At 37.0% G+C, this 17,420-nt stretch overlaps 1 protein-coding gene across 3 annotated transcripts in view; it reads left to right on the top strand.

Moving 5' to 3' along the window:
• Positions 1-2,786: 2,786 nt before the first annotated feature.
• LOC136826191 (UPF0047 protein YjbQ) overlaps positions 2,787-17,420 on the top strand; it is a 32,765-nt gene continuing 18,131 nt past the window's right edge. Inside the window, exons 1-4 of one of the 3 annotated variants that reach the window (XM_067083251.1) lie at positions 2,787-2,859; positions 3,721-4,281; positions 15,042-15,136; positions 16,338-16,379. In XM_067083251.1, coding sequence (XP_066939352.1) covers positions 4,122-4,281; positions 15,042-15,136; positions 16,338-16,379 — 297 coding nt within the window. In that variant the 5' untranslated portion in view covers positions 2,787-2,859; positions 3,721-4,121. Of the gene's footprint in view, positions 2,860-3,245; positions 4,282-15,041; positions 15,137-16,337; positions 16,380-17,420 lie in introns of those variants that run through there. The other 2 variants (XM_067083253.1, XM_067083252.1) reach the window with 2 other exon arrangements.

Consider the following 17,420-nt stretch of genomic DNA (forward strand, 5'->3'; position numbering starts at 1 on the left):
TTACTTCATGAATAGAATCCACTGTCAGCATTTCATGTCATCAAACTTTAATTCGTAACCACCTCTTTAGAATTTTCATCGGTGGCAGCAGAATTTCCTTTGAATGGTGTTTTGATCATGCACATGTTGTTAATTAACTAATTGTTGTCAAGTGAGCCGAGTGCTGAAGATCAGCAAAATATAAGGTCAGTCATCAGTTCTAGCTAACCAAAAGCAAGCTTGGAGAAGAGACGTGGAAAATCTCATTTTCTATTGAGTGGTGACCTTAATTGATACAATAAAGAAAACGGAGTAAGTCGTGAATTAACGTGAAGTAGAACAGGAATTCCTGTGTGGAACTGCGTCTAGATAGATTATTCAAGTACCTTAGTGGAGCAAATGGTAAATCTGCGACGAAAATACAGAACGAAAGAATAACTGGATGCGTCCATGAAAAACTGGTGCAGTCAATTGAGCTTTCTTATCCGCTGCAAATGGCCACTTCTCAAAACAGAAAAGCGTGCATTCCAATTAAATTTCTCTGAATAAAAAAAATACTGTACTATACATATTTTAAGGAGATGGCAGGCTCTACTGCAGGACTACGTGATTTGTTATCCAACATGGGTTTATTTTGCTAGCACAAAGCGCCGGGAACGTGAGGGTGGCGATATGATGAAGACATCACAGAATACACCAAGGTTTGGTGCATTGCTGTTGAATATCGTTCATCAACGATTTGACAGAGTAGAGTTTATTTTTATTTACGGAACTACTCCCACTTAGTAAAAAAAAGTACAAAATAATTTATATATAAAGGTAATACTTTATACACACACACATATACTGATTTAGATTTCATAGCAACTTCTTAGACACTAAGTTTACACAATCAGGTTAGTGGCTGTGTTACACAGTAACAGACCCCTTGAAAGAAAAAAATTATTTTTCTTTATATAAAATACAGCGTTAGTGGAAAAGTGTACGATTTCCCTACAGAGTTCAAGCTAAAAGTAAGAATGTTATGTCATAAATCTTTCTTATTATTCTCTACCCACAAAATAAACATAAAGATTTTCCCAGACAATCAAACTGATTTGCCGAAGCCCACAATACTGGCACCTGTGATGGCAAGAGTTCCTAACTCTCAAACAAGGATGTGCACTTCTCGAATATTGAAATTCCTCCGTTCCAGTACTTCTTCTGTCTACTTCTACCCTGTCTTTTCTCCTCCTCCTCCCTACCAGCACGTCTACATTTATCATTCCTTACTCACATATATTGCTCTCAGCAAGACCAAAGAGTTTTAGAACACTCTGGTCAGTCTTTTCTACCTTCGCCAACTGTTTTACTGATTATTTGTCACGCCATTGTATCTCACCTTTTCAGCCCACATTCCTCCACATATATACTATAAAAATAATCCCTCTGAACAGCTTTCGTCTCTTTTCCTTCATTTCCGTGGATATTCATTAAACACTTCTCTCCTTATCACATTTTAGCTTCCTCTCTTGGCCTATTCCATGACTCGCCTAGAGATATGGAGTGCAAGAGATAGCGGAATAAGAGGATTATAATACACAGGAAACAAAACAGTGCAGGCAAGACAGAGACAGATATGTAAGGCTGCTGGTAATTATTCTTGCCACTAATCCCCTATCATAGATAGAATACTATATATATATATATATATATATATATATATATATATATATATATATATATATATATATATATATATATATATATATATATATATAATATTGGCAATTCTCTTAGACACGAAGATGCATTCCACATAGGAAAAGAAAAATGTAACTGGTTAAAAAAAAGCTCAGCAGCTTCGCCCTCTAGTGGACTTTTCTTAGAGAGTTTATTAAGGACAGAAGAGATCTGGCAATGTGTGTGTATCTAAGAAGACCGTTACCGAAAACTTTATATATATATATATATATATATATATATATATATATTAAATAGATAGATAGACAGATTTATGTGTATGTGTACGCATGTCAGTATGAGAGAGAGAGAGAGAGAGAGAGAGAGAGAGAGAGAGAGAGAGAGAGAGAGAGAGAGAGAGAGAGAGAGAGAGAGAGAGATGTATGGCATCCGTAAGCTATGAATCAATAAGTTATGAATAAATAAATAGACATTTTGTATATTTGCAGTAATGTGTACGCTCCAGATTCGCTTAGAATGTGCATGCATATATACAATACATGCACACATCCGTGTAATTAAACTATCTGAATATGTCTTTATGCAAAACATTAATTCATTTGTTTAACTGCATGAGAGAGAGAGAGAGAGAGAGAGAGAGAGAGAGAGAGAGAGAGAGAGAGAGAGAGTTCGTTCGTCTGTTTTGTCTGCTGGGAACGTCTTGCAGAGACCTAAGCAAATTCACTGACTTGCAAAAAAAAAGATAGTTTTTATTTTTTAGTCTCTGTTACAGTCAATACACCTCACTGGCAACATCTCTTCTCTTCTTATATACTGTACAGTCAACCTAAAAATATCCATTTATTAAGAATCGTATGAAAATAATATGTTCTAACACATATATACATATATTTATTTATTTACTTTATGTATTTATTTATTTATTACCACTCACTAAGTAAAGAATATTCTTACTGAAACACGTCCAGCATGTAAAACACAGAAAGGGTGAAATTTAGATACGTATAACGGAGACCTTATAAATGCAAGAATATTGTATTATAATAATGTAAACACATATTGCGCAAATCTTCTGTCATCTTTGGGACTGGCTCTTTAGACGTCCTGCCATCTGGTGGTAGTCATGGGCATTACTAGCATCACTTCGCTCCTGAACACTCACGAGCTGCCGTAGTAAAGTTGGAGGTGTTTGTTTCAGTCAGTCGCAGTCGAATCTTTTTCTTTTCTTTTTCCGAACATTGTGTGACGTTTGATTACCAGTTCAATAACGAAGAAGTTTATAATGTTTAGTTGCGTCTTCTTTGCTGGCTATATAAAAACACGAAGTGCTTTTATATATATTTAACGCAAAATTGTACACAGTTACGTATCAGTGAAATTAAGAAAACATTTGTTAGATTAATCGGCGGTTGTGTTATCTACCTTTACAGACGGTCGTTTGTTACAAATAAAAAAACGCAGATTTATGCAGTGTCAGTTCTTAAGTTTTTACATTGATCTGGAAAGGTTATATCTCCAAACAACCTTTGAAATATACATAACAGATAAATATTGGACACTGATGCGTCATCATGATTAAAAATAGTTTTTGAAGGTTGAAGTCTGTACAGTGTCAGGAGTTTCTTGCGTGATCTTTTTAGATTACTCGGAGTGTGCTTCCACCAGTCCTTTCAGCATTTACCCCAAAAGGAAAGTGCTTTTAATATATTGCACAATTTTCGTGTCTAAAATTTGTTATCTAGATTGCTTCTGAAAAGCTTAGGGCGACTTTATTCAGTGGATCAAATCCCCTTGACAGCTCTTACTTGACAAGTGGTATCGCTGAGGCAGATCATGAATGAAATACTGACGTCGCTTAGTTAGATAACAAATAATTTTTCCATTTTCTTTGGAAAATTATCTTGTTCTTTTTACTCTGTTAAGTTAATTTTTTTTATAAATAAGTCCTAACTATTGAAGCTATTATTATTGAAATTGTGAAAACTCTAAAATAAAAAAATGAAAGGAATAATTTGTAGAAACTGGCTGGATAACGAATAATTTTTCCATTTCCTTCAGAATATTAGCGGCACTGTTTGTCCTCCCTGAAGTTCAATTTTCGACAGATAAATCATAACCCTCGAAGTGATCGTTCTGTGAAATTGTGAAAACGTGAAAACTCCAAAAACCAAATAAAAATAAAAAAAGTGCGAGAAATAATTCGCAGAAACCGACCCCCGAAAGTGACAGAATGAACCGGCGATAAAAGCAGTGGAACGGCTGCTGCTGTGTAACATTTCCTCCCCCATTCTGCCCCTCGTATGTTAATTGCTCCCCTTTTAACCCCTTAATTCACCATAATGGACCCTAGTTAACCTCGCTAGTGACTCCATAATGGTCCGGTGGGGCTGTTAGTGTGAGAAACCGGGAGAAATAAGGTGTGAGGACGTCAGGAGGGGAAGGGGACCACAACATCCAACATGGCTTCCTCCACGAGAGGAATCCAGATCGGGTCGGCGTGGTTTCAGAGGAAGATAAAGCTAAGACCGCAGCACAGAGGCATCCATTTAGTCACGGACGAGATCCTCAAGGAAATTCCGGAATTAAGACAATTCTCCGTAGGCCTACTTCACGTTCAAAGTGAGTGGGATCCTCACCCTGGGGCCAATGTTTACATCTCGGATTTGGTCGTTATTATTCTTCTCCGCTCGTCAGACCGGTGTGATTTTATCAGTATGCAGGTGGATTTTCATCACTGTTCATTCTCCATTCATGCTTTGCATATGTCACGGGATTTTACGCGGTGTGTGAAGTGTGGTCTCGGAAAGAATGTGGATTGGCCGAGTGCTTTCGCCATAGGCCTAGTCATAGGTCTGTCGTAACTGGAAGGCGTAAAAAATAAACGGAAATGGTTGTGATTTAAGTGTGTTTTTAATCTTATAAGTATCTTATAATATAAATCTATGTTTTAGGCCAAACCCATCATGTTATTTTATATATTTAAACATTTGGAAACATGTCTTGAAGAAAGAGCAAAACCTTGGTTAAATCGATGATAGGCCTATTGACGACCACATTTAAATACATATTTCTGGTCTCCATTACTGAATATTAAATTCATGGCAAGCACAATAATAATAATTTAGGCTATTTGTAAAACAAGGTGATGGGCTAACCTGGTGTATCCTACTTAGATTGTTAAGATGTCGCAATTAAAATTGAATTGTAGCTTAGGCCTATGCAGTCATATGAAAGGTAGCTGCGCAGACAGAGCGCACACCAGGAAGTTGAACAGGGTGAAAACTATCTATTTAAAACCTGCCGAAAAAGTTTTGGTTCGCTTATGAGCCGGTTTATGTCTATATTGGATTTCTTATGAATCTATGTTAGGTTAAGCTTAGATTATCCTATGTAATTCCATTCTGTAAGATGTTAGATGCATAGGCCTAATGGTCTTCTTGCAATAGCCTATTTTGAAAGATTGGCTATTTATATGTGGACATTGAAGGCGGTTCTGTGTGATTTCCGATATTGTGTGACATTTGATAAGTTAGACATTGATGAATTAGGCTAGGCTATTTTATGTTTAAGCTAATTATTTTGACTAGCATATTTCTAATTAATATTTGATTAGTATAGGCTAACCCCAGGAACAGCGAATTTTGTGATGTCTAGAATTGCAGTTATTTATGGTTAAGTGCAAATTGTTCCTCCTAAGCTAATAGATATTGGGTTAAATTCCATTAGTGCATACATTGCAAATTATTGTGACAGCAGTGCTGAAATAATTAATTAAGAACATTTTAGCTTGTGGTTCTTAAATTGAATATCTGCAAACTATTTCGATGCCAGATATTTGTGAATTTTTAAGTTAAAATCATATAGATGTATTCTTGCATATCCACGTGGTGTACAGTACTCAAGGTCACATTCGGCAGGGGGTGGGGGAAGTCCAGGTAGGTTGAGATCCAGTGCTCTAGATTAGGTAAGGTTAGAATATAGTATAGATATGTTTTCTGTTTTTTTTTTTATTTCAAATTATGTATTATTTTGCTGGAAATCCATAGTCTTAATTTGTTTAATTATGAATGGCAGGATGGGAAGGGGAGTAGCAGTTATAGATCAGTAACTTTGGAATAATAGAAAGACTATCATCATTTTAAATACTAGTGAACTATGGGGAGAAACACTTCGCTGGCATAAACATTGTTGTGTGAACTTACGAGGTTCTACTGGGTAGCCAAGCCTGTGGCATAATGACACACTTTAGGCTTGGAATGGGTATCCCATATCTTCCTTTTGAGGAGTGAGATAAAAGCATAGAAAAAATATGAGTGGCAGAATATAACAGACAACCTTAGTGTCATGCAGTGTGTAATAGGTAGGTATGATTGTGATGACCCCATATTTCGTCCCATTTGAAAAACAGTTTGTGTATTCTGTTTACAAGACTTTCATGTCACGTTTATTATGGAAAGAAAATTAGTTTAGTGGAGCCTACACTAACTGATAATGCATTTCGAAGAGATTCTTGTTATAGATGACAAGTGTTCTAGGCATGCTAGGAATCCAGACTGAATTAGCATTTCAGGTTATTTTAAGGGCAGAAGTGCAGTATACTTTATATGCTATTAAGACCATGCTGTTTTATTACTAAACTGACTTACTCATGGTACCCATTCATCGATGCATTGCCTTAATAGATAGATACTTGATAACCTAATCAGATGCAAAGTATTCAGTTCTTAGACTTGACAACTTGTCATTTAAACATTAAAGCACATATGGTCCAACTTGGAGATTATGACTAACCATATTTGTTTGTTTCATGCATTCTTACGTTGATTCAGATATTAGGCTCTTCCATCCTTAACCTAACCCTTTGGTTTAGTTATGACGAGTCATTATAGTCCAGCCGTTGAGGCAGTTAAGACTCGCTGCTGCTTTATTGTTGCCCGTTTTCAACTCATGAGTTTCGCCCTTTATTTTATAGTTTTGCTTTTTGTGAACAAACCACAATAAATGAACAAACCAATACTTAAAAAGGTCAGTTGACTGATTGGGGCCAAGTGAAATACCTACTTTGTCCCGATTACTATAATATCCATTGGTAGGATAGGTATTGTATAGTATTTTTGGAAATGTTAATGGGAACTACTATATATCATAGTAGTTACATGCACAGCTTATAAATATCTGAGAATGTGGCATATTGGGTAAGCTAGTGCCCCTATGTAGCTGAAGCATAATAATTAGAAAAGATTGGATAGTGTTTCCTAACCTATAAGGAATTGATAAACTAGCCCCGTAAAAGTGAAATATTTTATATGGATAACAAAGGCGGAGGTATTTCTACTAGTTTTTATCTTGAATCTGTCATTTTGTTATGACTATTGTTATTATTATGGTTATGATTATTGTTATTATTATATTACTGTACAGTTTTATAAATTAGTTTAAGACCACTATGAGTCCCACTCCAGAATCCTAGGGAAGGTTAAATCTGGAGTAGTTTTAAGTTGAATAAGCTAGACAACTAGTTAGGAACAGACATGTGAATTTGAAGAAGGTAAAGTTAAGGAAATTTGAAAGCTAGGTACGAGTGACCAAAGGAATTATAAGAAAAGTGAAAGGCAGAAAGCAGTATTGTTTGGTCTGAATGGATGTTATGAAAAAGCTTCCTTACCATCAACAGTGCGCCACACAAGGTTACTGCAAGTGGTACTATTTCATTGTTTGTTAAACTCAGTGTAAGAGCTGGAATATTCCATACAGTAGTGTTGGTACCATTTTGTCGTTTTACTCATCAGTGTAGGAATATAGAAAAAAATCTCAAAAGAAACTAATTAAAAATGTTAGGGAAACTATTTTTTCATTATTATTTGATGTACATATACAGTACATCAAATTGTCTCATCATTGAGTAATTCATATTCTGTACAGTATATAATTCTTCATTTATTTTATTTATATTTGTTCCTTCATGTTGATTCATCTTTGAATTTATTATGTTTTCATCTATTTTCACAAATTTATTTCTCATTTTGTAGAAGTTTGCTGTCCAAGTTAATTGCCTCTTTATCTTCATTCATGTAAATTCATACCCTATTTTATTAAGGCTTATGAAAAATAACTTTTGTGTTGATCACTTATAAAGTCAATTTGCCATGATCTCTCCATGCTGTATTCATTTTCACAAATACAGTAATTTGTGTCTGATCTCTTTAAATTCTTTCAAAACTCTCTCGTCTGGTATGATTTAGAATGCCATTTTTCTTCAGTCTTCTCCTTCATTTCATCTTCGCGTAATAATGCAAAGTGCTCAGGAGAGCTATTCACAAGTATTGATTTCTCTTGATCTGATCAGAGAGGTTTTTAGGTCGAGTAGTCTGGAGATAAAGAGAGAGAGAGAGGGTAGGCAGTCATTGCCCCGGTTGTTTGGTTTAGGTTTTAGTATTTTTGAGTCCGTGGTCAGTCAGGTATTATAATGTTAACAAATTACTGTATTTATAGTAGTCTGTACATTATGTAGTTTCTGTTGACCTTCTACAAGTACAGTATGATATGTGCTTCTTTATGATGTTTGAAATATTGCACATTGCCAGTTGAGAAATTTAATTTTCAGGAAATTGACAAGGGAAAAATTTACTACTCTTGTTAAGTTACTGATCAGTATCACTGCTTAATAACATCATCTTTGGAGCACTTAGCTTTCATGTTCAGCCCCCCCAAAATTGTTCGTCTGCCCATAAGTGTGTTAAGGCTTGGCCTCTTGACAGCCTCCTTCCCTTTAAAAAAAAAAGAAGAGAAAATCCATAAAGAGATATATAGTAGTGGTTTTTATTTTGAACAGCCAGCACAATCTACACCCATACAAATTGTATAAACCTTATGAATTCCACTCATCTAACTGATATACTTTACTAAACTTCTAACGGATATACTGTATGTATTCGGCCTTTTGATGCTTCCTGTTAATAACGTAATTTGCATCAGTGTCTAACAAGGAATTTTATTTTGTCTCCTGCTGCCAACAAGAAAGTTTGTAGGTGGGCTTGGTTCAGTAAATTTTGCTAGCTAATTGAGTTTAATTACTGTGTCAGTGATGTCAGTCGCTCACTGTTGTTGAGACAGCTTCACTAGGATTGTCGTTTAATGGAATGAGAACAAAAAGTAATTTTATGGTCACAAATGGAAACCCTAATGCAATGAGAACATTCCATATTACTTATGAAATGCATTTACATTAATTACTGATACTGTACTAATGTATTCAGAGGTGTGAAAGTTATATGGCACAAGTGTCAAAAAAAGGAACAGAAAGACGTAAATAATGTTAGTAAGTCATGCCTCTGTATCAAGGCTACATAAGACCTTTTGTTTGCTTTGTATGTACAGTATATTAGTCACCAGCACTGTACGTATTAGTGACAGCAACTTGTGTGGCTCCTAATTTTGATAATCCTGGCCAAGAAACCTTCCCACTCACACTTTTACGACTATGTAATGGGTGTGTCATTCTTTTCTTAGAGTCAGTTGGCATAGGCTGGTAATTTCAGGAGCACTGACCTCTCAAGTCTCAGAGGGCTGGCCCAAAAGGGTTTGAGATCTCAGTTATATAAGATTTAAATATTTAATGAATTGCAACTATGGAAAAGGTTAATTGGGGGATCAATGGAAATTGATGAAGATTCTAGCAGAATTTCATAATTTGATTCTTTTCCAAACCCTGATAATGTACAAGTACTGTATGAAGGCATTGTGTACTGGTACTTTGAAGTGAGAAGTTATTTTATTATGATATCCCATCCTGATCTCTTTTACTGAAAATAATTCCCATTAAAGTATTCCCCAACTTCTATAAGTTCTGCTTAATCATTTTTATCTCCTTGTGAAAATATTACAGTCACAAATTTTTCAGCTAATGATTCCAGCTACTAAAGAATCTTTGCTGCAGCAACTCTTCACCCCCCTCCAACTGCATTGCTTCCTTAATTTTACTTTTCATCTGTTTCATTTACTCTCTTCTTACCCAGCTGTCCACCAACTCTTTGTAGCTTCAGCTTAAATCCTTCTGAGCCACATAGGATTATAGGAATATAGCTCTTAGTAAACTACTGTAGAACTGGATTTGGGTGTCTGAACTATTGATCAACTAATTTCATATATGTAACTTACCAAGTAATTACATAGCTATACTTTCTACTAGCATGGCAGTTAAAAATTTGAAATTAGCGGTAGCGATTTGTTTGTTTATAGTGTACGTAACTACCTGCCCTCTATCAGGGAACAACAGGTACAACGAAACAGAGATAGCCACTTCTTTTCTACCGGCTTCGACGTCAACATCGAATGTTTTGGTGGTTGAATTTAAGGTTTTTTTCTTCGCTTTTCCCAAGGATTTGGTGAACTACTGATAAGAGTCCTGCCTTCAGTCAGTACAGGACCTTCTTTCACCTCGAGTTTGCTCAATGAATTGATGGATGAGTCTGCTGGGAACCTTCTCATCCATGGAACAGTTTGTGAAGCTAGGAAGACTTCATATGGGCCCCCTTCAGTTCTTTCTACAAGCAAGCTGGGACAGAAGAAAGCAACTGGACACAGTGATGTTCCCAGTTATGAACAAGATTAAGGAGGATCTCCGGTGGTGGACATCCAGGGAAAGACTTTTAAATGGAAAGTCTCAGCATCTGCTGAGCCCCAACCTCTCCTTTTATGCAGATGCTTCAGACCAGGGTTGGGGAACTCTGCTGGACACTCTGGAAGCTTCCAATACATGGTCTCCAGAGCAAAGGAAGCTACACATAATGCCAAGGAGTTGTCTGCCATTCATCTGGGCCTGAAGCATTTTGTGAAAGCAGTAGCAAACAGAATCGTGGTGGTGCATTCCGACAACACCGTGGTTCTCTTCTATATCAGGAATCAAGGCAGAACCCACTCATTCTCCTTTTGTTGGGCAGCAAAGGAGCTGCTCATTTGGCAGACCAGAATCGGGTCAGGCTTAGTCTTGGCAGACAGATTAAGTTGACGAGGTCAAATCGTCCCGACAGAGTGGACCCTGAATTCGAGTGTATGTGACAGCCTCTGGAAGTTGTTGAGAAGGATGACAGTGGACCTGTTCAGCACACCAAAGAATTACCGGCATCCTCTATTTTGTTCGCCAGTCCCAGACCCTCAGGCATGGGCAACTTATGCCATGCTGATAGACTAGTCGAACCTGGACCTCTACACCTTCCCCCCATTCAGCATGGTGAGGGGCGGTTCTCAACAAGTTACAGACTCACAACAATGTATCGATATCCTAATAGCATCCTTATGGCCTCTCAAAGAATGGTTCTCAGACCTTCTAAAGCTTCTTGTGGACTTCCCAAAGGTTACTGCCTCAAAGTCCATATTTTCTCAAATAGCCTCATCTTTGGAAATTCCATCAAGGACTATCCGGAGACTTGTCAGAGCGAAGGGTTTTTCAAAGCAAGCTGTGGGAGCTATTTCTAGATGTAGACGTAAGTCTACCAGCTGAATCTACCAGGCCAAGTGGTCTATCTTCCGCAGGTGGTGCAGCAGAAATAACATCTCGTCTGCTAAAACCACTGTAAGCCAAAGAGAGGACTTTCTTCTTTTTCTCAGGACTTCCAAGGGACTCTCTCCATCGACTACCAAGGGACTCTCTCCATCGACTATTAGGGACTACAGGTCTATGCTGGGATCGATTTTCAAGCATAGAGAAGTAGATTTGGCCTCTAATAAAGACCTGACGGATCTGATTAAGTCTTTCGAGACTACTAAACAGGTGAAGGACATCTGGATGTCATGGAACCAGGATGTAGTTCTTAAATGGTTAATGGGTCCTGCCTTTGAGCCTCTCAGTACCATTTCACACAAGAATTTAATAAAGAAGGCTCTTTTTTAGTAGTCTTGGCCACTCCCAAGAGGGTAAGCGAGTGGCAGGCTATAGACAAGCGCATTGGTTTCTCTGAGGGAGATGCTGTCTACACCTTTGTGCTTGGGTTCCTAGCTAAGAATGAGTCCTCGTCTAATCCCTGGCCACGCTGATTCTTAATTAAAAACTTCATGGACATTCTAGGACCAGAGGAGGAGGAAAGGTTCCTTTGCCCAGTGAGGGTGCTGAGGTATTACTTATACAGTTAAGAACTCATCAAAACTTATGTCTAAGAATGCACTGTCATTTTTTCTTAGAAGTCTTATTGATGCACACACTCAAATAGAAGAAGACATCCTGACTTCCTTAAGGGGTGAGCACATGATATTAGGGCTGTCGCCACTTCACATGCCTATACGCATAGTATGTCGCTCTCGGCAATCCTCTAGTTGACATACTGGAAATGCAGTTCCATTTTTGCCTCACACTGTCTAAAAGAAATTGAAACGACGTACGAAAATTGCAGTACCTTAGATCCCTTTTCATGGCTGGCTTGGTGTTGGGGGAGTTGGCCTAGGAAGCAACCCTTCCTGTCCGTAACTTTTTTGTCTTGAATTTTTTTGAGTGTCGAGTTCTTTTTGGGCACCTGGGGGTACTTGTACCTGGAATGCTCACCAGTCTGTGGCAGTGGTATGATGTTTTTAAGTTATTATTGTTGTCGGTGTGGGTAACTATTTTATTTGATCTATTGCATTTTGGTACTGTGCCCAGGGCAAGGGCAGTTTTTTCTATGTTGTTTATGGGTGTTCGAAAGACTCCTTCATTCCAAAGCCTCCTCTTAAAAGTAGGGACTTATCACAACTATTCTGCTAAGCTGCTATAGGTCAAGATGAGCACAGACCAAGGCAGTAATCATCTACTGTGGCTCTCTTACCAGGTAAGGTTACAATGCTAACAGATTTTATGTTGCAAATTCATCCTCATATCTGATTGTTTTTGGAACAGAATATGTCCATTTATCCCACCATTGATATGTTTTTGGAACAGAATACAGTATGTCAATTTATCCCACCACCTATTAATGTGGGATTCAGCTATGTAATTACTTGTTAAGTTACATATATGAAAATGGATTAATGTGGGATTCGGCTATGTAATTACTTGATAAGTTACGTATATGAAAATGGTATTTTCATGATAAAGTTAAGTTTGATATACTGTATACTTAACAAGTAATTACAAGACCAGAGCCCACCCTCCCTCCCCTCTGATGGACATTAAGCTCAAAAGAAGTGACTGTCTCTGTTTCGTTGTACCTGTTGTTACCCGATAGAGAGCGGGGTAGTTACTTACACCGTAAACAAACGAATCGCTAACTTCAAATATTTAACTGCCGCATGAGTAGAAAAGTATAGCAATGTACTTACTTGGTAAATATACATGAAACTTAATTTTATTATGAAAATACCATTTTTGTCACCTTTAAATGTGCTCAGTAAAATGTCCCTGGGAATTTTTTATTTTGCCATTTAATAATGCAAATAGGCTGCGTGTTATGTAAAACAAGACCTCCAGATTTTGTTTACAATAGTGTATTTCACAGGTATCATGTACCGTTACCCATACAGTCGGTAACCTAGTTAAGTGCTTCTCCATCATAGCTTAGTACTGTAGCTCATTTTAAAAGGATTTAGGAAACCCTGAGTATAGCATATTTAGTTAGCACTATATCTGTCTTGATGGCTTCGACTTTGGTCGATGTCAGCCCTTCCAGCTTCAGTTATAAGACTTCTTGTTGGCTGATGACCTCTATGGAATCCAGGATGAGTAAGCAGAAGGCTCCTGAAAACTTCCTGGTTTAGATGTTAGTAATTTTTTTGTTTCTGGGTATGCATGACATCCCAATCTCACACATGACAGTGTTGTATTTGTAAATACATCAGATGATATTAAGATAATTTTGAAGTGTAGCTTTAGGCTTATCATTACAGTTGTGTAAATAAATCTGTTATTTATAAATTGCTGCTTATTCAGTCTTCTGTACCAAAATTCGTCCCTGAAAGCAGACTGGTTGTGGATTTGGTCACACTTCTTTTTTATCATCATCATCAGCGACAAAAAAATGTTTAATGTCAGGTTTTCTTTATCTCCTCTTTCCTTAGCATGTCATGAAGTTTGGGTTAACAGCACCTCTCAACCATGTTCTTGGATGGTGGCAAGGCTTCTAGATTCAGGAAATAAGATTTTTTCAGCCCTTCAACAAAGATTCTGCTGCTGTCTCACCCAGATGGAGATCTGTCCTTAAATTATTCTGGGAAACTGAGACTTTTTCCTTTTGAATCATGCAAGTCTTTTTTTTTTTCATTGTGTCATCTTCTAGGATAATTAGCTTACTTAGTTGGAATTCAGGTCCTAGATCTATATTTCTTTATCTATGGAGCTTTCGAGTCTCAAGTTTGGTTTGACGTTTGTCCGGTTCCTCAAATGCAGGGGGACTTCTTATGTGAGGAGTGCTGAGGCTGCTTTTCTCAACTACTTTTAGCTCGATAATTACATCAGGGTGAGCTTCTGCTCTGGAGAATTGCCCTTCTCATCTCCTTAAATGTTGCAACTTGGCTTCTTGATAAGAGGACAGAGTCAGATGCCTCATCTGTTCTACCTTTTAAGAAGGTTGATGCAATGAATTTGGTGTCCAGCTTCCATACTTTTCAGATAGGTCCCAGTCCAAATCTCGATCCCCTTCCTTGTCTCTCAAGGTCAATTTCCCCTTCTCAGAGCATCATCAGCTCAGCATGCTTCCTACTTGAGTTACTGTCTGTGTATATTAATGTACAGTAGTAGGTTTATGATGAAACAAATGATTTAGAACGCAGTTTTTGTTTATTACAAAGGCCACTACGTAAGACAAATTACCTGCCTCTTGAGCGCAGTGCCCTGTCACAGGTGGATCAGCCTACACTATAAGAGTAAATTAGTTAACCGGGACCTAGGGAATATTTGCTCATGTAACAGCCCACCTAATCACCATTGTTTGTTCTACAAATGAAGTTATATGTCTGGAATTTATGCATAATGTATGAATATGATGTGTTAAATTTTTAGATTTGAGGTTGTGATTTGTTTTTTGGTAATATAGTTATGAGTGAATATTGCATGGGCAAAAATTGTGAAACAATTGCATAAGCAGTGCAGAAACTTTGCACAATACTTTATTTTACCTATTTCAAAGAGTATCATTATGTAAAACTATGATTGAGAATCAGCTTATGAGACTTATTAGATATTAAATATATTTTGATTAAGAGTCAGCTTCTGAAACCAATTAGAAATTAAATATATTTTAAGTACATGAAACTCTAAACATTGTATTTTGGCTTAATGGATTTAATGTGATGACGCCAGCACCACATGCCTTCTTATGTGTTTGTTCACATTCCCAGTGATCATGTATGCCTTATTTTTTAGATGTTTTATTACTATAATAGCTTGCCACGTCTTTAATCCTGGTATGTCATTCCAGTTCTTCACACATCCGCCAGTTTAGCGCTGAATGAAAACTGGGACCCATATGTTAGGGATGATATGGAGATGATGCTCAATAAAATAGTGCCTGAGGTATGTGGTTGAATGCTTTCCTCTGTTGTAGGTTACTTCAAGCAATATTGACACAGCTTTTCCACCTCAGTCAGCCTTTCCAAAGTTTACTGTGAATTTCATTTCTGGAAGTCTCTTGGTAAAAGGATTAAAATCAAGTTTTTTCGGTTTTGCTTCATAGTAACTGACCATAACAGTAGCATTTAGTGAAGACAGTAAAATGTTCTGATGTCTTGAAATTTACTCGTTGCAGAGATTGTTCAAGGTTTTAGACTGATGTTGACTGAGGTTGTGAAAGTGCCGAGAATATAGTAGTCCTGATTGCAGAGCAACTTGCAGATATTGTGGAAGTTGCATTATCCTAGGGTAGAATCTGCTAGTCACAAGCTTGTTATTGTACTTAAACAAGAATCTTACTACTATTTTTCAATAGACTCGATTATCCTTTTAGAGTCGTTAGCTCAGAAAAGTCTGCATAGGAGATACTCTCAAGCATTTCATCATTATTTTTAGAGTTTGGATGGCCAGTAGAACGCAGGAGTGACAGTGTCTTGGAGCCCCATTGTCCTTTTCAGTGCCTTTCTGTGAAGGAAAATATTGTTTATAATAATATACTTTGAATCTTGATATTTATTGATATAATTACTTTTTAAAACTTTACGGTAGCATGGACATGTCTAGCAAAGCCGAGTCGGGTGATTTTTTTTTTAACAGCAATGTCACTTCCTGTGTTCTGTGCTCAGCTCGAATCACAGTAGGAAATTTACATATCCTGGAGAACTGCTGTTCATGGTTAAAGTCCTATCTGATAAAAACATAACAGATCCAGATTTAGTTTTCTGTTGTGCTTTTGAATGTTCTGCTACTTGTCTAGAGTAGTATATTGCATGGACAACTGTACAGACATCGGTTCGGTTTGGTTTCTTGATCTGTACCCGTACTACTTTTGACATTTGATTTCTTTTAATTGTTTCTCTTTTGTTATGCAGAGTGCAAATACAGAATGAACCTTGACAACCTCATTATCTTTTTTTGTTATTTTCTTTAAGTTCAGAGTAAATCCCCTTTTACATTAGAAAGCAGTCTCTCCTGCCCCTACCCATCCCCCCCCCCCATCCATCTACAGTCCTCCACAACAAAAACAACAACCACCACAGCCACCCAACTTAGTCTTTTGTTTTTATTTCTTTTTTTTAACATAGATTTCCATTTTTTCTTCCAGGGGATGCCTTATCGACATTCCTGTGAAGGCCCCGATGATATGGTAAATTGTTTTTTCAATTTTGCGCATCATCATCAGAATATTAGTGACGAGTGTTTTTTTTAACAACTTTTTTTTTAAATCCTCTTAGGTATTTGCAAGGCTAAAAAAGGGGGCTACATTTTAACACCAAAGCCTTCGTAAACGCTTTCCATTTTTTCCTGGACATTCATCCACGAAGTATATAAAAAAGAAATTTTTGATGCAATTTTTCCAAGTGTACTTGTTGTTTCTAATGTGTACAGTAGTGTGTTATCCCTCTAAGGATATTTGCTGAGAAATTCACATTCGTCTTCAAGCACACCACTCGGGACAGCTGTAAGGTACAGTAATACAAGTAGAACATGTTGCATTAGCTGTGCAAAGCTGGTGCTAGTTAACGAAGACAGAAAATTACCTCATTTCCTTTTGATTTCATTGATGTTTTTTAGTGGGGCCCTACGGGACTTCATGCACTTTTCGTTTTGTAGTACAGTATTTGCCCAGGTGCTGGCTTGGAAGTTTTTAGAAGTTTGCTGTAGCACAGTAACATTTTATGTTGAATTTAATAGCATTTACAAAGTGTTAAGGTTACCGAATTGGTAGCTTTTGGAATGGAGGGAATAAAGTTGATATGTGCAGTCTTTTTTCTTATAACATCACTTTTTACCGTGGCAAAAAAGATTTAATTCATATTCCTGTGAATAAAAAGATTTAATTCATATTCCTGTATTCACTTTTTTATTTGCTTTGTAGTACAGTGCCTTAAATGGAAAACTGTGTAAACTTGAAAGTATTTTTTTCACTTTTATGCAGTGTGAGGAACCTTTTTAAGGTATAGTGAATGAGAAAAACTTAGAATACTTTATCTTTAAAATCTCTGCAGATAAGTTACACTGTCAGGACCATACAGTGCCATTTCTGTTGCACTGTAAAAATTTATAAATGAATTCATTTGCAAACTGTCTTGCTTAGCTTAAGATGCTGGTGGAATTGAGTGAGACCTTGAGGAGACTAAATCAGCATTATTTACAATTCTTGATTTCTTGACTGAATTATTAGCCA

Source organism: Macrobrachium rosenbergii, chromosome 40 (genome assembly GCF_040412425.1).
Source record: "Macrobrachium rosenbergii isolate ZJJX-2024 chromosome 40, ASM4041242v1, whole genome shotgun sequence".
Lineage (NCBI taxonomy): Eukaryota > Metazoa > Arthropoda > Malacostraca > Decapoda > Palaemonidae > Macrobrachium > Macrobrachium rosenbergii.